This window comes from Pelodiscus sinensis, chromosome 22, assembly GCF_049634645.1.
Source record: "Pelodiscus sinensis isolate JC-2024 chromosome 22, ASM4963464v1, whole genome shotgun sequence".
Classification (NCBI taxonomy): Eukaryota; Metazoa; Chordata; order Testudines; family Trionychidae; genus Pelodiscus; species Pelodiscus sinensis.
This window is the reverse complement of record NC_134732.1, coordinates 15,112,745-15,136,638: the sequence shown is the minus strand read 5'-3', so window position 1 is coordinate 15,136,638 and position 23,894 is coordinate 15,112,745. Positions and strand designations below refer to the sequence as shown.

General features: G+C 44.3%; 1 protein-coding gene across 6 annotated transcripts in view; it reads right to left on the bottom strand.

Annotated features, from left to right (window-relative positions):
- The window catches only part of NTNG2 (netrin G2), a 91,447-nt gene extending 68,884 nt beyond the window's left edge, over positions 1 to 22,563 (bottom strand). For 2 of the 6 annotated variants that reach the window (XM_075906039.1, XM_075906040.1), the window contains exons 1-3: positions 21,969 to 22,562; positions 20,697 to 20,817; positions 17,445 to 18,542 (exon numbers count right to left, since the gene is read on the bottom strand). In XM_075906039.1, coding sequence (XP_075762154.1) covers positions 17,445 to 17,657 — 213 coding nt within the window. In that variant the 5' untranslated portion in view covers positions 17,658 to 18,542; positions 20,697 to 20,817; positions 21,969 to 22,562. Of the gene's footprint in view, positions 1 to 17,444; positions 18,543 to 20,696; positions 20,818 to 21,968 lie in introns of all 6 variants that reach the window. The other 4 variants (XM_075906036.1, XM_075906041.1, XM_075906042.1 and 1 more) reach the window with 4 other exon arrangements.
- Between the last annotated feature and the right edge of the window lie 1,331 nt (positions 22,564 to 23,894).

Genomic DNA, 23,894 nt, shown 5'->3' with positions numbered 1-23,894 from the left:
TTAGCTTCTTGGCCTCTGTTCTCCACTCAGGCCCTGACAGATTTGGGGCCTGTGTCTGACTCCAGAGAGAAATCACGTGTGCGCGCGTGCATACATGCACACACAGCACGAGAAGGAACACAATAAAAATGACCCACATACTGAATAGTAAGTGCATTATTGATTCAGGACTAAGAAAATGCTTAGGAAGTAGGAAAAGTGTCCTGCTCTTTAAAAGCTTATACGCCTCGTAAGCTCAATACATGCAGCCTTTGCAGCGAGACTGTCTATGCTGACATTAATATTTTATTATGTTAAAAAAAACCTAGATAATATGAATGGGGGAGGGCAGGACAGAGAGGTAAGAGTGGAAGGGGCAAGGGAGGTGAGCTGAGAAGTGATGCTGAGTTCCTAAAAAGGCTGGCAGAGATTTGCTCAGCAAATCTTCATGCTGAGAACTTAGTTCATATAAAAATGATAGATCCATGAGTGGCCATCACTCTGTGTCCTAGTATCATGGTTCCTGTGTATGATACTTTAGCATGTTCTCCATTTGCCTGTTTTACTAAGAAATATTCTTGTAGAACTACATAGCGATAATATTGTTCTTCAAAAGACAAAATGTTAACAAAAATTGGTGGCCATCTAGGACTTCAGTGTTGTTGTTATAACAAGCATTAGTGACTTTTTCTGACAAATAGTAAATTCACCCCAAAAAATGCAGTTTAGTGGTAATTGAAACTATTAGTGATTTCATCAAATTATTTCTTTTAAATAACGGTGATGGAATTTTTTTGGAACTCAAACTCTTTGTTTTAAAATTTTCTAGACAAACCATTTTGTTTAAATATCAGTTTTGGTTTGAAATGAAGCCACTTTAGGTTCAGCTACTGAACCGGATCTACTGAGCTCTAGATACTACATTGAAAATCCAGGGTCACAGCAACTTAGCAGCAGCAATAAGGGGAAGAACAGATTACAGGTTGAACCCCTCTAGTCCGGCACCCTCGGGATCTGACTGGTGCCGAACCAAAGAATTTGCCAAACCACGGGAGGTGAATATTGTCTAGCAGCATCACCAACACTTCCATTGCTCATTGGGCTCTTAGAAGAAATTTAGGGTAAATTAAAGCAAAATAACAGCACAGAACACTGAGAGCCGGGACTGCTGGCTGTGGAAACATGCATCATTGTTTTCATTAGACTGTACACACCCAACCATTGCTCTCTCATGCAGCTCCCTTCCCAGCTCCTGGACTAATCCAGATACACAGACACCATTCTCATGCTAACATCCACTGAAATATCACCGTCTTATGCCACCTCTGTGATACACGTGGGGGCCTGATTCTTCAGACTCTTGTGTTTGGGGATAGCAGTTCACACCTGTGTCAGGGGAGTTCAGTTTGTCCATACAAACAAACAGAATAGAATGGTTGTAGTTTAGACAAATTTTGCACAGGTGTAAGTGAGAATACAAGGTAGGATGAGTCTGGTCCACAGAGTCTGCACTAGGAATGTAAACAACTAACCAACTATCCGGTAAGCAAATGCTATCAGAAAGAAGGAGCAAGGCGGAGGGAAGAAGAAGGGGTACTTCAAAGCAGCAGCGCCGTGTGGAGCCTGGGGCCAGATCCTGGGCTCCACGTGGCACTGTCGCTTTGAAACTCCGCATGCAGCCCGGGGCCAGCTGGGATGTCCCCAGGCTGCACATAGCATTTCAAAGAGGCAGTGCCACGTGGAGCCTGGGATCAGCTGGGGACTCCCCTGCTGGCCCCAGGTCCTGTACAGTGCTGACACTTTGAAACTCCATGTGGAGCCTAACGGCGGGCTCCTCAAGGTGTTTCAAAACGACAGTGCTGCATGGAGTCCATGGTCACTGGGGGAGTCCCCAGCCGACCCCGGGCTCCAGGCAGTGCTTTCACCTGGGAAGTGTAGCAATAGCCCTAGGGCTGTTGCTACACTTCAAAGGCGGAGACGCCCTATTGACTAATTGAATAGTCAATGCAAAATACATCGCCTGTTCAATTAGACAATTACTTGAAATTTAACATCCCTACTCCTCACCGCTACATATGCCTGAACCCACTCTCCGTTCTTACTTCTGTCTCCCCCACTCCTGCCTTCTCTCGCCTCTCTACCACTGTACTGAATCTGGAACCTGCTCAAGAAAGCTAGAGAATAAACTTGAGAACCCTTAGCTCCAGTGGAAATCCCATGAAAAACAAATTCACTTCTCCCCCCGCACTCGCAAAGAAACCCATCTATTTGTAGGCACAGGAATAACTGGGTAGATGCAGATGTGTAGTGTGAAAACATAGGCTATTGTCCAGCTGAGAGTGATTTTGTAATCAACAGGCTAACACTGTCTGCAGCTTCTAGGGGTTGATTTTCCAACAAAAGGCAACATGGTTCAATCCACCGGGACCTATGAACGCTGTATCTACCAGATGAAGTCAAGGTTAGCAGCACTTTCTTTACCCCACACCCTGAAAGAACTTTGTCTTTGCAGATGATAATGTTGGAAACAGATCCATGGCACCTTATGCCCCCTTTTGCCACTTTAAATCATATTATTCCTTTCCTGCCTCCCTCCCCGCCCCCTGATTTCCTTTCCTAAACAGCACATACTTTTCTGGCAGAGCCATGTGAATGGTAAAAAATATCAAATCAACTACGTAAACAAATGCCCACCAGCATGCTATAAAATGCTAGCAGAAGATTCCCCAATTAGAGAATGTGAGTGAAAATGCCAGCGATCAAGAAAAAATGTTCATCTTCCATAGATAGTTATAACAGTCATTTAATACTAGTAGCTCTTGGGGTCACCAAATGAAGTTAAAAGGTAGCAGGGTTAAAACAAATAAAAGGAAGTTCTTCTTCATGCAGCACACAGTCAGCCTGTGGAACTCCTTGCCAGATGATGTTGTGAAGACTAGGACTTTAAGCAGAGTTCAAAAAAGAGCTAGATAAATTCATGGAGGTTAGGACCATCAATGGCTATTAGCCAGGATGGGTAGGAAAGATGTCCCTAGCTCCTGTTTGTCTGGAAATGGATCACAGTGGAAGGAGCACGTGATGATTACCTGTTGTGTTCATTCCCCCTGGGGTATCTGGCATTGGCCACCGTTGGCAGACAGGATATTGGGCTAGATGGGCCTTTGGTCTGACCTAGTGTGGCCATTATGTTCTGTTCCCATATAGGATTTCAAAGTACTTCATAAATCTTAATTTATTAAGCATCACAACTAAACTGTGAAGGCAGGAAGTATCTATGTCCCCATTTTACAGATGGAAAAACACAGAGACTCTCAGGGTATGTCTACACAACAGCGTTATTTCAGAATCTTCTAAATAACATAGTACACATCTACACAGCAAGCCATGATTTCAAAATAATGTTGAGCTGAAGGACTTCTTACTCCGACTCCTGTAACGCTCATTTCACGAGGAGCAAGGGAAGTCAAAGGAAAAGTGCTCTTCTTTCAGCTTCCTGGTGTGTAGACAGTGCCAAAAGCCAAATTAAGCTGTTTTGACTTCAGCTACATAGCTGAAGTTACGTATCTTAATTCAGCTTTTGCCCTGCGGTGCCCGAAGGGACTTGTCCAAAGCACAGACTGATCAGGATTAGAACTAAAGGCTCACGGTTTCCTTTCCTATACTGAGTCCATTAGAGTGTGGTGCCGCTCTAAATACCTTCAAGCCACCATTAGATTCTGATGTATCTTCATGACAATGATACGCTTCTCCTTGACCAAGTCACTTAAAAAACATTTCCACGCCTCAGTTTCCCCATCATTGAAATGGGGACAACAATCCTGACTGGTAAGCACTTTGTGCTTCTTGGGTGGAAAATGCTATAAGTATTTGTTGTGGCTGACGGCCAAGATTCTGTAGCCAGAGTCCTCCGCATCCTCCCCAACCTTTCAACTTGATTGACCTGGCTGCAGTTTATATATATGGAGACTAATTCCAGCCTGATAATTAGGAATGGACGGTCCATGTGAATGACGGATACAGGAGAAGCAGGGGCTTTTTGACATTTTCCAGGCGAGGAAAATGTGTATCAGGTTGAACTATTTGACTAGATACAAGGGTCATCTCCTCTAATGAATCTGAACTGCATAAAACCCTCTGGGCTGCCACACGCATATTTAGGGGAAGACACCAATTTGAAAGGAGATACAGAACGATGCTCGCTAAAAAACTCCTGCTAACGAGGTCACTGAAAACCCCACGTGCATAATAAGTTTGACAAGTCTGAAATTTGGGCTCTTTTACTTGTGCTTTGCTGAGTTGCCATTGTATACGCATGAGTGAGCTCACAAACTAGGACAGAAAATGAATTCATTAACCTAAGAGATCCTATGGCCTTAAATTTGTTGGCATAAGATTTGCATCCTTTTGCGGTGGTCAGACATGACTAGGGCAGTTTCTCCTGCTTCCTCAAACAATCCATTGAGTAAGTCATCTCAGACAAGAGGTAGCATGGAGAAAGCCAGTTGTTCTCCATAAGATCTGTCAGGGAACTTTCTGGCAATGCTTTTCCTCTGAAAATGCCAATGTCTCAAACCCTATCCTTTTGGCAGGAAAGGGTTTCACCACATTTCTCTACCTGAAACATTTTTGGGGAAAAAAATTCTAAATTGTCAAAACACTTTGTTTCACTGTTTTGTCTATGAAAAATTCCAAATTTTCTAATTCAAAATGACACTCAGAAACTTGATCAAGACCAGACCAAGTGAGCCAGTGGCAGAGCAGGTATTAAAACACAAGAGTTCCTAACCTAGATAAATCTCATTTAGATTGTATATACCTTGAAGCAGAAACCTGTCATGTGTTAATTATCTGTAAAGTGCCATACACAACAATCGATAAATAATAATACCAGTACAAAAAAGGTTCTCTTAATTCCATGCGTTAGCCCAGGGATGGGCAAAAGAGCCTCCATGGGCTGGATCCGGCCTGCTAAGTGGGTTCATCCGGCCCACAGAGGCTAGGGTTGCCAGATGGTTTAACCAAAAATACCAAACACGCCCCCCTCCCACCAAAAAAAAACACGTGGGAAAAAATTCTGTTGAGGGGAAAAAAAAGAGCGGGGGGGAGACCAAAGTTGTTGAGCAAAAAAACAAGAAAAACAGCTTTAAGTGCCTGCAGAGTCAGAACAGGGATAGCAAGAGCGGAGAAGTTGAGCACTAAGGCCCAGGGAAGGCACTGATTCCCCTTGCTTCAGTTCTTTAGGCTTTTTGCCGGCGACCATTTTGTTTTCTTGATGGAGCCAGAACGCAGCTTCCCTGCAGAACCAGGTAAGCAGGGGGTCCTGGGACGGAGGATAGGGGGGAAAGGAGCCCAGTTGCCAAGTGTGTTGTAGGGTTGCCAGGTGTCCAATATTTTCGCTTCCAGAATGGAGGGGAAAAAAAACAGAAAATACTGGACATTTTAGGTGTCTGGTATTTTCTGAATTTTTTACCAGAGAAGAAGCGAAAATACCGGACTGTCCGGGTCAATACCGGACACCTGGCAACCCTAGTGGAGGCCCTGCCCCTCCCCCGCCCCCAGGCCAACTAGGACCTGGGGTGGGGGATGGTACATGAAGTTTCCTCCGCCCTGCCAGGAGCACATGGCGCTTTGAAGTGCAGCACACTCCTGGCAGGGTGGGTGAGACTTCTTGCACTCCCCTGCCCGCAAACCCTGATTGGCTTGGGGGTGGGAGGAGCATGCACAGTTTCCTCTGTCCTGCCCCCACTTCTAAGTGCCACACGCTCCTGGCAGAGCAGGGGGAGGCTTCGCACGCTCCCCCACCTTGACCCCCAGGCCAATCAGGACCTGGGGGAGCGTATGCAGTTTCCTCCGCTCTGCCCCCGCCCTGCGAGATACTTAGAAATGCCACTCGCTTCTGGCAGTGCAGGAGGAGGCTTCATGTGCTCCCCCACCCCCAGGAGCTGATTGGCCTGGGAGTGGGGGAGCACAGGAAGTCTCCTCTCACCACCAGGGGTATGGTGATTAGTGGGAAGGGGGGGCAAAGGGGTTCCCCACCCCCAGACCAATCATGGTCTGGGGGTGGGGAAGCCCGAAGCATCCTAGCCATGCCCCTTCCTTTTGAGGCCCCGGCCCTTCCGGAGCAGCCCGGGGTCACTTCACACATTTTTGAAGTGGCTCCCGGCAAAAAATTATTGCCCATCCCTGCGTCAGCCTGTGCCTGGGTCTGATTGTTCCACGTAAAGAAAATGCCTTAGAACTGACAAAGAAAGAAAGAAACCCTTATTTTTACTTTTAAAAATCTACTGAATTCTCCCCAATGCTTTCCCCTTAATATGAAGTCTATGAATTTTACCTGATGTGCCTAACAGTAACACACATAGTTGCAGCATATCTACAGAAAGGATATAAGCATCTAGAGAAGGGCCAGAACCAAAATCATGGTCCAAACACCTCTGAACTTTGAGAGAAAGTCAGAATCAGGATCCAACCTTTGTAACTGGATCTTACCTCCGTGGCTTTAAGATTAAGGCACAGGACAGGGAGCTGGGTGAATAGTATTTTCTGCTTTGCCAAAGACTCACTTTGGGACCTTAGGCCAGTGGTTAGCAACCAGTCGATTGGGATGGACTGGGAGATCTTGGAGCCTCTGACTAGTGGTTCTGACTGGTTTGGACAAGAGGTTATCAAGCTCAGCACTTTAGCTGCCCTTCCCCCGCCCCGGCCTGCTGCACATCTCCTGTCCTTTCCCTTGGAGCTGTCCCCTCAGGAGCCTCCTGCTTTCTGGCAGGGCAGGGCAGAGCATGGAAGGGAGAGGAAGGTCCTGATGTCAGGGTGCCCCCCTCCCACCCTGTATCCTATCTCCACAGAGAACAGACGGAGCACATCAGGACTTGGGATGGAGTTTGCTGGCTGCTTTTGGAAGTGGTGCAGGGCAAGGGCAGGGGAGAACCTGTCTTAGCTCCACTGTACCACCACCCAGGAGCCCAGCTGGTACCCACATCCTAAAATCCTACCCCAGCCATGAATCCCCTTCTGCACCCCAAGCTCCTGCCCTAGCCCCAAGCACCCCTTCATCCAAATGTCCTCCCAGAGCCTGCACCTAGAACCCCCTCCAGAACCCCAATATCTGCCACAAGCTCAGAGCCCCTCTCACCCTCCAAATCCCTTAATCCAAGACCAGAGCCTGCACCCCAACCCTGTGAAAGTGAAGGAGGGTGGCAGGGGGTGGGGAAGGATGGAGTGGGCAGGGGCAGGGGCTCAGAGAAGGGTCACAAAGGAGGCGGATCAAGGGTATTTGGGTTTGAGGTAGATCTTGGATTGCGCTTAAATTCAAAAAGTGATCTCATGCTTAAAAAGGTTGGAGACAACTGCCTTAGGCAAATCACTTAGGCCCAGATGTTTAAAGGTATTTAGGCGCTGCTGCATTCAGCATTGCAATGCCTAACTGATTTAGGAGCCAGGAACATAAGCATTTAGGAGTCAAAATCCCATTAACAGTCAGTGAAATTTTGGCTCCTAAATGCCTCAGTCCTTTTTGAAAAAGAGATTTAGGTTCTCTCTCAGTCAAGCGTTGCAACACTGAGCACTGCAACACCTAAATATCTGTAAACATCTGGGCCTACATGTCTCTCTGCATTAACTTCTCCAACTACAGAATGGGATATAGACTCATCACATAAAAGGAATGTTTTTAATGTACTTGGAGACACTTGGATGAAAGACTCTAGACTAGAAATGTAAAGTTTTATTGTCATGGTAATGGACCGAATTAGAACTCCCGATCCCAGAGAGATTTGGGATCTGAAATAGTACTTCAAGCTCCTCTTAGGTTAGCACTACAACTTTCAGAGGTGAAAAACAGACAAATGTAGTACGTTAAGCACCACAAATACCTATAGAGCTAAACTTGTATTCATTGCTTACAATAGTATTGAAATGAATGTAATTGTAGAAAATTCCTATACAATTTAATAGAAAAACATATCCTTGCGATGGTCTAAATATGGTTTAAAAATCCCCAAAACTATATAGGAAGGATTTCAATCTCTATTGAACCCTTTGAGTTTTAAGAGTAATTCTACAGAAAAAAATATGTAGCTCTTACATTGTACTCTTCATTCATTCATATCAATGCACTATATAAATGTATCATTACTCCCATTTCATAGATTAGGAAACTGAAGCACTGAATGATGAAAGTAGCAGAACAAATAATAAAACCCAGAACTCATGACTTCCAGTCCAGTGCTCTTTCCACTGGACCACAATACCCTCTATATAAGACGACTCCGGAGTAATCTCTATACAACCCTATTAAATTCTATAGGAATTTTTTACACTGGTGTAAGGTCCCCTGTGAAGAGCAACACTTTTCTTAAAAATAGTTCATTCCATCTCCCATATCCTTCATAGAGGGGCTAGCTGAAAGTTCATTGCATCAGTTAAATCCATTTGGCAGCCTAATTTTGTATCACCATGTTTTCCCATTTCCTAATTTTGTATCCCCATGTTTTCAACATTTTGAGAAGATTTGATTGTATAATGGAACATTATTTTCATAACAAGATAAACTCTGCTTCATGCATCTAAATAGATCATTGAGCTCATTTAGCTAAAGGTTGTACAGGAAACTCAATCTACACAGTAACTTCTAAATTAAGGCTAGAGATGCATTCCTTCTTAGAATACATCTACACAGCAGTTGGGAGGCGGACTGACGTGAACTAGCTCTGCTTGAGCTAGTGTGTTAAAAATAGCACCATACTGCAGCAGCGCAGGAGATGGCTTGAGCTACCTGCCAGAGTTTATATCCAGCAGGTGGGGCAGGACTGTACTTTTATGGCAAACGCTAGTGTCTGTCTACACCACGAGTGGATCCAGCCCGCCAAGCGAGTTGATCTGGCTCTAATTGTCTGGGGGCAACAGGGGGGAGCACGCAAAGTCTCCAACCTACGGCCAGGGACACAGGCCCTCCTGCTCCCCCTGCCCCCAGTCCAATCAGGGCCTGAGGGTACAGGGGAAGCATGCAAAGTCTTCTCCCGCCCTGCCCACACCCTGCAAAGGGTGCACAGCGCATGCACGCTCCTGGCAGGGCGGGAGGAGACTTCGCGCACTCCCCTCCCCCAAGCCCTGATTGGCCTGGGGGAGGGGGAAGCACGTGAAGTCTCCTCCCGCTCTGCGAGGGGTGTGGCACTTTTAAGTACCGCATGCTCCTTGCGGGACAGGGACAGGGTAGGAGGAGACTTCACGCGCTCCTCCCACCCCGAGGCCAATCAGGGCTTGGGGGTGGGAGGAGCGCACAATGTCTCCTCCCCACTCTGCAAGGGGCTCAGCATTTAAAGCCAACCAAGCTAAGCAGCTGGCGGTTGACTCTAAGCGCGGAGCTCCCTTGCAGGGCGGGGGAAGGCAGCGAGAGACTTCATGTGCTCCCCCTCCCCAGGCTCTAATTGACTGGAGACAGCAGGGGGGAGCAGGCAAAGTCTCCAACGGGTACCTAGAGTGAACTGCAAGCTGTTCAGAACTGCCAGCTGGCGGTTCTCCTGGGGAGGGAGAGCGGGAGGGCAAAGACTTTGCTGCTCCCCCACCCCTGACCAATCAGGGTCTGTGGGTGGGGAAGCATGGAAGTGTCCTGATCCCGCCTCTTCCACCCGATGCCGCGCCCCTTCTGGGGCCACTTCAAAAAATTCTGAAGTGGCTCCCGTTCAAAAATTATTGACCACCCCTTGTTTACATTGTGGAGCCCAAAGTGAAACATTAATGCACCACAGCTGTAACTGTATAGTCACTACAGTAATGAAAGGGGGTTTTCCATCACTTAAGTAAATTCACCTCTCAGACTGTAGCTATTCCAGTGGAAGAATTCTTCCATTAACCTAGCAGCATCTATGCTGAGGCTTAAATTGGCTTTATTTCACAAAGGCCCTCCCATTTTTCACAACCCTGAGTGACGCAGATGCTTTTGCAGGTGGAGATGGAAAATGTTAATACAAACTGGCTGTAGGCAAGGAGTCATCAACCTTAATTTCAAATGCAGCAGTGAATGCTACATGAACATCAGTGATGTTGATAAAGGTGATTAGGAGTAGGAACCGTACCTAACTCTGATTCCTACCCAGAACTTCTTCTCAAATCTGAAAGTAACACTGATCAATGGATAGTCAGTGTATGGCTATGCCTACACTGCACATTTATTTTGAAATAAGCTATTCTGGAAGAAATACTCCAAAATAGCTTACTTCGAAATAGCGCATCTAGTCTATGGGGAAGCCTCACAATTAGTGTGAGGCAGGCTTCCGTAATGTGCACACGCTAACTCGATTTAGAGCCCCAGGAGGCACTGGGGAGTAATTACTTTGAATGGCCCTGGGGAGCAGCTATTTCGAAACAGCAGCAGTGGAGCATCCACACTACAGCTATTTCGAAATAGGCATTATTCCTCGTAGAATGAGGATTACAGAAGTTTGAATAAGCCGCCCGTTATTTCAAAATTATTTCAAAATAACGGGATTGCTGTGTAGACATTTGCATTGTTATTTCAGAATAATGGCCGTTATTCCAAAATAACACGGCTGTGTAGGTGCTCCCTATTAGAAAAACTTTTACTCCTCATTTAAAGAATAATGCTTTGTTACTTCCCCTTCTCTAACCACTTTCCTTAGAGGAACTCAAACCATTTAAAAAAAAGGCTGTGGGGAGGGCAAATAACATTTTGCAAAGATGTTTTTCTTCTCCCTCTGTAAGTGAGGGTATGTCTACACTGCTACCCTAATTCAAACCAGGGTGGCTAATGTAGTCATTCAAACTTGGAAATGAAGCCCGGGATTTAAATATCCCGGGCTTTATTTGCATGTTCCTGGGCGCTGCCATTTTTAAATGCCCCGTAGTTCAAACTCCCTGCCCGCAGCTACACTCGGCACAGGCTAAATAGTTTGAATTAAAGCTCCTAATTTGAACTACTGTTACTCCTCCTGCAATGAGGATTAACGATAGTTTGAATTAGGAGCTTTAATTTAAACTACCTAGTCCCTGCCGCGGGTAGCCACGGGCAGGGAATTCGAACTACGGGGCATTTAAAAATGGTGGTGCCCGGGAACATGCAAATAAAGCCCGGGATATTTAAATCCCGGGCTTCATTTGCAAGTTTGAATGACTACATTTGCCACCCTAGTTCGAACTAGGGTGGCAGTGTAGACATACCCTGAGGGAGCACCATATTACCAGCATTCCAGGGGTATTATGATGCTCAGTTAATGTTTTAACTGGTCTGCATTCCTCTGAGAAAAGTGTTTGGACAAGGGCAAGCAACGAAGCATTATTTCTTTAAACGAGGAGTGAAAGTTCTTCTAATACGCAGTATCAACAGATAGTGAGGTCAGCTTGTTTATTTCCTGTATGTAGAGTGGGCCAGGGGCAGCATTTTAGCATAACAAGGGTTAAACCATCAGTTCTAACCACTAGATATAATGTCCGAAGGCATCTTTGAGTGAATCTCTTTGGAAGAGCATTTTTTTAAACAGTCCCCATTTTCGCCTGGCTTTAAAAGAAAGACGGAAACTTTCAGAAACAACAAAATTAATCAGTGGTGTAAAGGCCAGTGCCATAGAGCACCGTGTGAATGAGGAATAGCACCCCCAAACCTCTGCAAACACAGGCTAATTCACAATGGAAAGATGGGCTCCGTGCACCACGGAGGTATTATGGCATGGTGACAGTTCTATGGAGCATTAATCAACAACTAATTATGTGGATTACTGTTTTGGACGTTAGCTTGTTGTAGCACCTCTCCATTAGCTGAGGGCTGTAGCTGAGCATGTCTCACTCTGATCAGAATGCATGCGCTTTAACTAGAGGGGAGCCCTAACATTTGCCTGTGCTGAGGGCAGAGAATGTGTCTTTTCGCTGCCTATAAGTTGCATTGTAAACCTAGACAACTGTTAATTGTAAATAATTAGTCTTTTGCAGACCAGGAAAAAGAAAAGAAAAAAGACAAATTCTCTTTGCAGTTACATCAGTTTATAATCAATAGGGACAATCTGTATCTCTCAGAGGAAAATTTGGTCCAAAATATCTGGAGATGTGTGAGTGTTTTATTAGCCACGATACCGTCTGCCACAACAGCATGATGATATAGTAGGTTTGTATCAGGTAATGCAGAAGAATGCTACTGCACCCACACAAACGTTTACTATAGAGCAGCAATTCTTTACTTTCCGTCATGTGAAATCGGGTTTCAGCTGTTGTATGCAGCACGCTACATCCAGTCTTTGAAATTTCACTCTTCCCCCAAGATCTACTTCCTATTAATTTCCAATCTCACTTTTAGATTCATTCAGTCTATTTATTTATTCATCCATCCATCTTCCCCTTCCCCCCCTTTCCAGCCATCATGAAATTTACAATTTATTTTTTCAGGCGACCCTGCCAGAAGGGCATGGACATAAACAGGAGGAAGTTCAAGAACTGTGGAAACAAAACCCCTGACTGTAATAAGCAGCGGGAATGCTCTACGGAGTGGAACAAGCAGCCAGATGTGAACTGAAATTGCTTTTGAACTGGAGAAGGTACACTACTAGATAAAGCTTTTGCATCTCCCAGACATTCGCCTCAGCCTATCACCCAGAAACACTCCTCTTTCAGAGTGGCTGTAGTTTTAGAGCCTGATTCTGGAGGCTGCAGAGTGTCTTCCTGACTTCAGTAGGAGTTGAGGGTACCACAGAAAAAGCATCCATCATCTAGCAAGATGGGCACCTTAATATGAACTCCCCTATAAGACTCCCATGCTGCATCCATTTTTAATAATTCCCGGTGTTTAGATAATTGTTTCCCCTTTATCTATTTTGATGTTTTTAATCATATATTTATGAATCTTGTTTGTAATTTTATTTCTATTTCAGCTGTGTGTGCAGTGCCCTGCACACACCTTGGCACTGAGTGCTTAATAAGTAATAAAATTATTGTTTTAACTATATGCATAGCAGCCTGCTATTACAGAAGACACCTGAGAAAAGAGAGATCAAAACAGCCATCAGAAAATTTACTCTGCTCAAAAGCCATGCTCTTAGGAGTGTCTACCTGTTCCGCATCAGTAATTAAAAACTCAAGAGCAAAACTTGAATATTTTACTATCAGCTCAACAGGAAAGGAAAAAAAAAGTGTGGAAAATGTAACCAGATACCAGAAACAGTTAGCTGTGTTACACAAAGTTTAACACCATAACATTTGTGGGAGTTGCTAAACCTGAACCTCTTGAATACAGGGACTAAGGACTAGAAGCCAGTTAGTTTTGATTTTGCTCACCATCTGCTTTTCACAGGGCCAGTATTCTTTGCTCACATCCCTCCCTCCCCACTTAAGATTGTCTTCTCCTCTCTGTGTCAAAAGGTGCTAAGTCACCACACGCACCCTCTGATTGAACAGACAGCCTCATCCAAAGCTGGCTGTCTCTCTGCTGACCACAAGGGGCCACTCAAGGGTAAAGGAGCATATACCATTCTCCATGACGGACGCTGTGAAAAGTTACCATGGTGGCCTTCTAGCCAGAGGTGCAGAAATCCTGAGAGTTAGCCTTTGTCCTAGGGTTTCTCTTACAGCAACATATTGTTCTGCCCACTGAATGTTGGGCTGGCTGTCTACTCTGCTTAATTGTTATTATTTACATTTCTATCTACTGTTATATGCAGCATTATCATATGCCTCTTTACAGCTTTAGAACTTACTCAGCATTGGGAAAAGCTAGGGGATTGGTGCAGATGGCCCAGGAAGGGGGGGAATGGCAGATTGAGCTGGGGTTTTATGAGGCTAATTAACTAACATGATGGGTTAACAAATGTTTGAAATGGGTTCGCTGCTATTTTGAATTGTATCGAGCACCAAGAGTTTGAAAAAGAGGCTATAAAAATCTAAATACATGGAACAATATCCACAGGATGAACACAAGTTAACTAAAGAGGCTTCAAGTGTCACGCTCTACCCTTACAATACGGCAATTATTATACAATTCCTCGGTTCATTGTTTCCCCAGATATTTATTTAATTGCACTGCAGCATAAACATATGGGACCTTTATTCCACCTTCAGCTACGCAAGCTTAACTCCCATGAATTGCAACACAAGTTGCACAAGTGGGTCTGGGAGCAGAATCTGCTTCATGAGATAGAAAATGACTTACAATTAAATATTTTTGTTCCAAATTTGTTCTTCGGGTCATACACCTGGGTGGGTGTTTTGTTGCAATACAAGTTCAAACTTTAACGAGATATGAAATTATCTCTACTGGACAACTCAGTTAGCATCTATAGTAGGATGGGTATGTTTGTTTTGGAGCTAGCTGTGTGATTGCCACCAAATCCATAAAAAACATTTTGCATTTCTAGATCCTTTCTTTCCAGGTTCGCTAAGCAATTCAGGTACGTTACTTAAGATACACAATGACTGTATAAGATAGGAAGTATTAATGTTACATGTAATAGATGCTGGCTCATTATTGGCTAAAAATATTTATGTAATGAGTCAGTAAAATTTGAATGGCTACCTCCTGATAGATCAATAACACCAAGGTCTGATGCAGTCTTAACCAGAGAGCATTGGCAAGTAACTGCTTCCTGATGAATTCAGTGAAATCTGTTATTCAACTTTTAATCGCTTTGCAGCCACTCAGATAAATGGAAATCTATGCTTCTGGACTGACTTGCTAATCATTAACTGTTTTCTTGCAGGCCTATAACTTCATCTGTCCCAATACAATGTTAGTTTAAAGGGGAAAATTTGAAATTAGTGGACTTAATTATTAGGTGTTTCTAATTAAAACACTCTGAACATATGCAACAATACAAATGTTGGCTTTGTATTTTGGTGAACATGGAGATTTGACTTCAGTTGGCTTTAGGGCAATATTTTCCTCTTGGGACAAAAGAACTTGATTTTTCTCAAGAGGAGTCAGGAGCAGCTTATAGTTGTCTATTTTACAAAAAGGGGAACTGAAGCACAGAATTCAAGTGGCTTAATTAATCTTACAAAACAAGACAGTGGTAGGGTAGAGCATGCAAATGGAGAATTCTCACTTCCAGCAGTTGCTCTAGCCACTAGACAATACTCCCTCCACTTCACAAATAATTGGTGTAAAGTCTGTAAAGAAGAAACTTCCCTTTTCAGTGCCAGTGGGGTGGAAGCCTCTTAAGTACACAGTTTGATTTTTATCAGTCCTCCTTAAAAACATGATTTGATTTTTTTTGTTGACTTGCCGTGACTAACATTGTATAGTTAGGGAAGGACTTAAACCATATTGTCTTGCTGTTTGTTTTGACCTCTGAACTCTTTAAACAAAGTAATCCTTGTGAATTAGAAATTAAAATGATCCTGCTGAGCTTTGTGGTGCGCTCAATAAAAGGCAACGATTAATATTTAAGGGAAAACAGGTTAAAGATTTTAAATACAAGAGTTAGGTTTTAGGGATTTCTCCTTATCAAGCTGTTTGAGATGCAGGAGTCCTGCATGCAAGTCCCTAGCCTACATGAACCAGAATATATCCCTCCCTCTCTGATCAGTGCCCTAATGCACACTTAGGTTACGTCTACACTCAGGGGCGGCCAGTGAGCCTAGGCAGACTAGGCAGTCGCCTAGGGCGCCGCCAGCCCGGGTGCCCAATGATGACGTCACAGCTATTGACAGCCGTACAGGCGGGGGCGCCGATCGCACCTTCCGCCTGGGGCGCTAGCTGCCGCAGCCGGCCTCGGGCCACTCTTGTCTACAGTACGAGTTTTCTCGGCAAAAAATATGCTAACGTAGGACTCATTTGCATGAGTCATGATCTCATTTGCATATTTTCTGCAGATTTTTTTTGCTAGGGTTTTTGTGCAAAAAACAATCAGTGTGGACGTTTTCTTTTTGCGCAAAAACCCCTTTTCCTGCCAGATCCTTATGCCCCCCAAAAAAGGAGGTTTACCAATCTGGCGGGAAAAGAAAACGTCCACACCGCTTGTTTTTGCACACAAAACCTAGCGAAAAAACGGATCAGCAGAAAAATATGCAAATGAGTACCTCATTAGCATATTTTGCCAAAAAAAACTCATAGTGTAGACATAGCCTAACAGAACATCTACCTATCACTGATAAAACATGGCTCCTGAGATTAGGAGTCCAGTGGACTACACAGGCCTTTAGAGACCGATTTTCAGACATGCTCTGCTCCCATTTAGGCACTCGCTTAGTGGACATTTTCAAAAGATGGATGTACATGGGTTGCTGAGATATTTTGAAAATCTGACCTCAAATGTGAGCGCTTTGAAAGTCTGGCCCTTGTGACCTAAAAACATCATTCATACCAAACTGATAATAAAACAACTGATCTTCAGCTTCAGTGATTCTTCCTTTGATTTAAGGGCTGTCTAAATTACTCTGCTATGTGAGCCAGTACTGTCTCCCACTCTTAGGCTGTTCTGCTGGTATTTACATGTTGCAGAAAATGATATGACAGAAAAGAGAGTTTCTGAGAAAGATGAATGGTGTTGATAGCCAGATACGTAGCATAGTATTTTGCACTTCTATTGCACATTTCATCCACAGGCCTCAAAAGCATTTTGCAAACAGGAAAAACTTAAAAAACAACAAATAGTCTAGTAGCACCTTAAAGACTAACAAAACATGTAGTTGGGATCATGAGCTTTCGTGGGCACAACTCACTTCTTCAGATGACAGGAGTGTTGGAAGACACTTTTTGCAAACAGTTAGAGGGGGGATATGATAGAGGTATATAAAATCATGAGTGGTGTGGAGAGGACAAATGAAATTAATGGGGAGCAGGTTTAAAACTAATAAAAGAAAGTTCTTCACACAGCGTGTAGTCAACCTGTGGAACTCCTTGCCAGAGGAGGCTGTGAAGGCTAGGACTATAACAGAGTTTAAAGAGAAGCTAGATAATTTCATGGAGGTTAGGTCCATAAAAGTCTATTAGCCAGGGGATAAAATGGTGTCCTTGGCCTCTGTCTGTCAGAGGCTGGAGAGGGATGGCAGGAGACAAATCGCTTGATCATTGCCTTCAGTCCACCCTCTCTGGGGCACTTGGTGCTGGCCACTGTCGGTAGACAGGATACTGGGCTAGATGGACCTTTGGTCTGACCCAGTACGGCCGTTCTTATGTTCTTACTTACCAACCTTGTGAGGTGATAAGTATTCTTCCCATGCTACATATGGGGCAATGGAGATCCTAGGGAGGTTGAACAATTTTACCAAGGTCTCACAGTGAGTCAGTGGCAGAGCTTTGAATAAAACTAAGGTGTTCAGAAAGGACTATGAGGAGGATGGTGCAACAAGCTTGATAGAGGGGCTAATTTCAAGTTCCTTGTTCCAGCTACCAGAAAACGGTTTGCATTCTGATCCTGAGTATCTTTATTATACAGTGCCTCAGGGTGACAGTACTCCGTCCCTGATGACACAAGCATAATTAATTACCACGTCAACTAAGAAAACAAATAAAACCAAATACTTACATGAGTACAAAATCTTTCAGGAGGGTCCCCACAGGTGATTCCTGGTGGATCCACTCTCACGATCACATAATCCTTCATTCGCATGGCCTTGGGCTGGCAAGCGTAAAATTCCCATGATGGGCCATCATCTGTGGTCACCCAGGATTTGCAAATGTCATAGTGTCCCATGGCCAGAAGGAGACAGTGCAACAGAAAAGCAACCAGGTACAGCATGGCAACTGAGACCAAGCACAGGGTCCCTGGGCAAAGGAAATGCCTAGAGTCCTGAGAAAGGCAGTTACTGGACTAGGAGTTACTGTCAGGATCAGCATGGAAACGTCTCATCTACAAATATTATATAGCTTAAGGAGATCCAGATGACAACAATGGCCCAGCTCTGTATGCTGCATTCAGACAAGGAAAGTCTCTTAGTACAGAAGCCACGTTTACAAGTCACTTGATCTGGAGATTTATAGACAGCCCTTCCAGAACTGCTGATCAGCGGTCAAAAGTCTTCCTTAACTTAATGTGGGGTTTGTTTTTTTGTTTTTGTTTGGTTTTGCATAAAAGATCTTCTAAATCAGTGTGGAATCTAGAGGTGACTCTACTCAATCAATAGAGCTATCAAATTCTAGTTTGGTGATGAAATTTGATAGGTGAAAAATTGGAGAGGCTACGTGATGAGGCTAGGTCAAGTTTTCTTTAACCTTTTCATCTGCTACAAATGTTGAGCTTTTTAAAGTGCCTTAAACTGTAGAAATCATTATTTAAAAAAAATATTTAAGCAACATTATTATCTATATAACCTTGAAATGAGTGACTCTTTGGGCCTAAACTTTACTTCTTTCAAAGGGCAATCTTTCTGACAACATAATTTGGGTAGTAAATTTTATAAGCCATCTAAACAGGTTCTCCTATGGTCACTTTATTGATAATATGACCACTGACTTGTTTGCTTTTTATTTTGCTTCTTGCACTGGTGACGAGGCAGGCACATAGGACAATTTCTCATTGATAATGCCAAGTTTCCAAAGATTCAGCTATAAACCGTCCAACTACCTGAGGTCTTGTTTCTCGTTCATTATAAGGGGAAAGGGAGAGCTCATTAGCAAGCACCACCTGCAACAAATTAAAAGACAGATTAGCTGGAAGAAACAGGGAGAAGGTGAAACAGGGTTTGCAAGAACACAACTCTTCTATGAAATATACAAAAATTAGACAGAGCTTTAAGAGCCATGAGGAAAAAAAAAGCTTGTAAGTGAGATATACAACTTTAATAAAAAAATCCATATTAAAATACTTATGGGTGTTCTATTGTATAGCAATTTCATATCAGTAGCTATCCCATTTAAGGGTATCTGATTTTTAATAGTATCTGAAAAACAACAGCACTAATGGATCTCTAAATTATATCAAGAAGAAATGATAGGTCATTAGAAGATTTAGAATGGACCATGAATAGGTAGACATAGACAAGAGGGACAGACAGACAAATTGATAGTCTTGCAAAATAAGCAAATAAATAAGATAGCTAGGCAGACAGATACACAGTCCAGTATCCCCAGACAGGATTTATTTGCACAATAACCTTTAATGAAAACAATTTAAAGTACTAATAACATTTAAGGTTCTCCTAACACAAAGAGCAATGACCTCTCCCAGTATTCATTTCAGATTAAACAAAAAAAAGTGTAATCTTTTCCTCTCTTGCCACTAGAGTATAAAAATCCCAAGTAATCACAAAACAACATAAGAAAACTTCTCTTAGCATTAATCCCAAGATAGTTCTATAATGAGAGTTGTGAAATGTGTTTTCAGAAAACTTGAACAATGACTAATTCTCTTTCCACCTGAGTCTACAATTCCTCCCCTGCTCCCAATTTAAAGATGACTTTGTTTACATAGTGTATTCAGTATTTGCTTTATAATAAACCTTGGTTACTATGTGAAACTCTAGGTTACAGATTCATCGATCCATGTTAGGGGGATTCATACATCTATGTTAACATCTCCCTCTACACCCCTTTTTTTGGCTGAACGATTTCTGATTGAGATGAATGAATGCAGAAGAGAAAACCCATCTTTCATGCTCCATCTCTAGCTGTTCAAAGGAGAGCCTGTTATAGCTTCATTGGCCCTAAATAAACTCCCCCAGAAAGGAATAGTCTTGTTGCTATTTTTACATTATGAATGCAAATAATAAAACAATGTGACACAGAAGTGTCTATAAGTCCTACTGACATCAGAGCTATATTTCTGATTATAAAAATCAGTGCCTAATTATTGCATCAAATTGGTCACTGCCAACTGTTAAACAGCATCACAGAGAAGCAGAGATTTAAGTAGAACACACAAACCAAGTAAAATAATTTTCTGTTGATGGCCATGCCAAACTGTTATCTTTTAAGAAAGTATTTTCATAACCTAACAAATAATGTATTTTGCACTAGCCTGGCTGACAGAGGGAGAAGCTTAAGGAGGAAAGAATCTATAATATCTATTAGTTGTTTTGTTAGGTTATATTTTCTAAATGTCACAGATTCCCAAAGAAATAAAAATCTGCCTGAGAATTTATTTACAAGTATTTGAACAGGCATATTGTCTCCTTGTTATAGTGTAAACATTTTAACATTACAGATGTTTAGAAGAAATAATCCACAGTATAGCTCTGAAATAATATGGCATAAAGCAAATAGAGAGGGAATTTTTTTTTTGACAATAAAGGTTTCACCCTGATCGGTTTGGTTTTGTCCTTAGAAAATACATTTTCACCTGATATTATTAAGAAAGTGTAGTTCATGGGAACAAATAGAATCAATGCTCTTTATTTTCCTTTAAGAGTATTCAGCAGTCACAAGGGACTGATAGCTAGAGTATTAAAAACACAAAATTAGATTTTATCTGGGTATCTGGACTTAGCTCTTTCCTTTTTTTATTGGATCAACCCCTTGTTGAAATAAAGGGACAACACTATGAGTTATAAAACATTGCTCTGGAATTAAGTACAGAAAGTAAACTTGATGAAGTTCTCAATTTTCTTTCCAGAAGTGTTGCCTCAAACTATAAAAATCAGAAGGACTGACAAACACTGTGTTCAAGGAGATTTTCAAATCCCCTTTCTCTTTTTCAGGGTGATGAAATTCACCCTTTGAAATCACCCTAAAAAGCAAAGTTAGAAAATATACCCCCAGCATGTAATATGGCAGGCACATGATGTTGCAAAGCTCAGAGGAGAACCATATTCCCAATAGTAAGATTGCAAATCTCACTCACATTTAGCTGCTATCCTTAATGCATTTGTGGTTCCACATAAATTGATGCTGCTTTTCTTTTCTTTCCTTTCTTACTCCTTGTAAGGTTTCTTTTACATAAGGACTTTGAGCTCATTCAAGGACTAATGTTAGAAAGTAGGCAAAACAGGAAATTAGATGTCAGTGTAATATGATGATCTCTAGCTTTGCATCACTTATTCTGAAACTCTAAAAAAAAGTTTAATTGTGGAGAACACCAGTTCCTTGGCACAAGACAGATGGATTGCTTCAGAAATAATTGAGAATGTACTTTGCAAGGGCCTTACAACTAACTTTAGAGACAGAAGGAGGAGGGAAAAATATCCAAACAATTTGTTTTCGTTTTGACTTTGTTGTTAGTCTCTACTTTATATCTCTGTCAGTTAGTAAAATATTGCAGGTACAGAGAACTCAAGATACTGGTTAATTTCATAATCGTTATCCTGCAGAAAGTTGGGTGTGATCGATAACAATGCAAGGCTTTAAAAAAAATATCTGTCCAGATAATATTGCACTTGGGATTTGTGTGTTTCTATAGTTTTGGAAAGCCTCCCCTAATCACAAAAGTCTATGTATCATCTCTTTACAATAAGCAGAGCAGAGTAAACCCTTTAACAGCTACCTAAACATGCAGGCAAACAAATTATTGAATAGGTGCACTTTATTCTCTTAAAACCAAGAAGAGACCTGCAGGGTGAAATCTAAGAGAGGTTTTGTTTCTTTCCTGGTACTTTGGATAAAGACAGAAAACAAATCAGAGCTCTATTCGCATTTCTTTTTAAATATGAGCTTGCAAAGCAGCTAGTCAAGGTACAGTTCAGAGGGGGAGGGGATGGGCAAGGAGGACAGAGAAGTTGGATGGAAAAGACTGAAGTATCCACACTGTAACTTCCCACCTCTTAAAAACTCCTGGGCTGTTCGTTTGCCCAGACCCTCCCTCCCCGAGAAAGCCGAGGTGGGAGCCAGGGGCTGGGAACAGAGCATCCCCTGAACAGAACCGTGTCCATCCAGATCCCATTTTTTAATTAAAGACACGGGAAGGGCATCTCGCTAACTAACTTTTGCCTCATGCCAAGAGAGGTGGCTGCTTTTGCCAGCCTCAGAGGCCGCCTTCCTACCAGCCTCCTGCTGTTGACAAGCCAATGGGGGGGGGGGGGTGAGCAGCTCCCTGCTCAGTGATATGGGGGGCCCCTTCCCCACCTCCCGATCCCCACCCCTTGGCGGACCCGCGGACCCACGCCCAGGGACCCCTTACCGGCGCTCGGCGCTCCTGCAGGCGGTGCAGCGACAGAGGGCTCCGCCGGACCTCCGTGCCAGTCGGCAGATGCACACGCTCGCTCTCCTCCCGGCTGGGTGGGGAAGGCTCCCCCCCTCCCACCCGCGAACCCTCTGGCGGGGGCGGTAAGGACCCGCCTGCCCGGGGAGCGTCCCGGGGCTTTGCCGCGCGGGCGGCTGGGCAGCAGGCGAGGGGCTGGGGTGGGGAGGGGGGGACGCTGCAGAATTTCACCCCCCTCGCCCCCGTGTGCCGGGGGGGGGCGCCCAGCGCAGAGCAGGGCTCACGAAGTTAACTTTTTCTCACCCCTTCAATCCCCCCCCCCCAATAAAATCAATCCCAATGCAAATTCTCATCAGCCCCCCTGGCTGGGCGCCCCGCTTCGCAGCCCGCGCGACCCCATTCCCCCAGCTCAAGGGCAGATGGCAGGAGCTTTATGAAACCGCCCGGCTCCCTCCCCAAGTTAATACTGAGCGCTGAGGCTAAAATCCTTTTGCCATCACTTTCAATCACAGTCCCGGCTTTTATCTCCGAGCCTGATCCCGGCTGCGTAACTTCCTCTGTGGAGCTTTACCACTCGCCATCCCACCAGCGAGCAATGTGCTTCTTAAAGGGGCAGGGAAGGAAATGCAGCGGGGGGGGGGCGAGAGGCCAAGAAAAAAAAAAGGCGGGGGGAGGGGGCTGCCAAGCGTCCGCAGCTTTCAGCACCACGCGCTGGGGCGCTCGGAGCGTGCAGACAAAGCAGCTGCTGCCCAGCCCCCCGGGACCGACCCCTCCCCGCCCCGTGCACCCCCCCCCCCCGTGTGATTAATGTGCAGCCCTGGAGCGACGGGATCTGCAGGGGGTTGGGTTGCAATGTTGCAGGAAGACGAGCGGGTCTCCTCGTGGGGGTAAGTTTCTCAGCAGGTAGCAAAGCGGCTGGAGAATGGGGCGCGCCCCACTTCCTAAGTGGGGCGGCGTGTGTGTGTGTCCTGGCTCTGCTTTCGTGTGACGGGCTCTGGCTGGAAAGAGGACCCCGGTGGGCAGCCCTCTGCGATGCAGCTGTGCGGGCGGTGGGCTTAGCACCCGCAAATCTTGGGATGTTTCTCCTCCCCTCTGAAGTGGCGGTGCAAAGAAGGCTCCGGGGTGTGGGGGTGTGGTGGCGGAGCGGGGAGCTGGCCTGAAGGGGGAGGACCCAAGCAGGGGCTCCTCAGTTTGTTGAAGAGATGCCGTGGTAGTGGTGGGCTGTGCATTTGGATTTAACTAAATCAGACTTTCTTACACAAGACTAGGGATCATCATGGAAATCTGTAAAGTGTGATAACACCTTCCCAGCACCAGGAGCTGGAGCTGTTGAGAGCCACTCTGGCTTGTAACTAAGAGAAGCTGGGGAGAGGAATATGCAGCCCCCTGCAATGGATTTAGGGTGCTTAGCTCAAGAGCAGGTGATGGTGCTAAGCTCCACTCTTCATCAGGTTCCATCAGGGCTGCTTGCATATAGATAGGAGTCTGAAAGGAGGGATCATGCCTAAACATAAAGAGGCAGAGAGGATCCAAAGAGAGTGGCACATTCTTGGTAGATCCAAAAACAGAGAGGAGGGATTGATGGGGAAAAAAATCTGCCCACACCAAAATAAATATGCCTCTTTCTAAATGTAATCCTTCCGCTCCATAGCACCCGTAGCAGCAAGGCCAGGTTCAATATCTCCCGGGGATTCCTCTCCATCCATCCAACACGGAACTGACTTAAGGCCCCACCCAGTAGCCTGGGAAATTCACACAATACCCCTGGTCACCTCTGGGAGGCAATGTTTCCCCACTCGCAAGCAGAGTCTGAGTGTAGGAAATAAACCTTTAATAAAAGGGGTGGGAAGTAATATGGTATTAATTTGGAAAAACACCCCGAACAGAGTTCACAACCAAAACCAC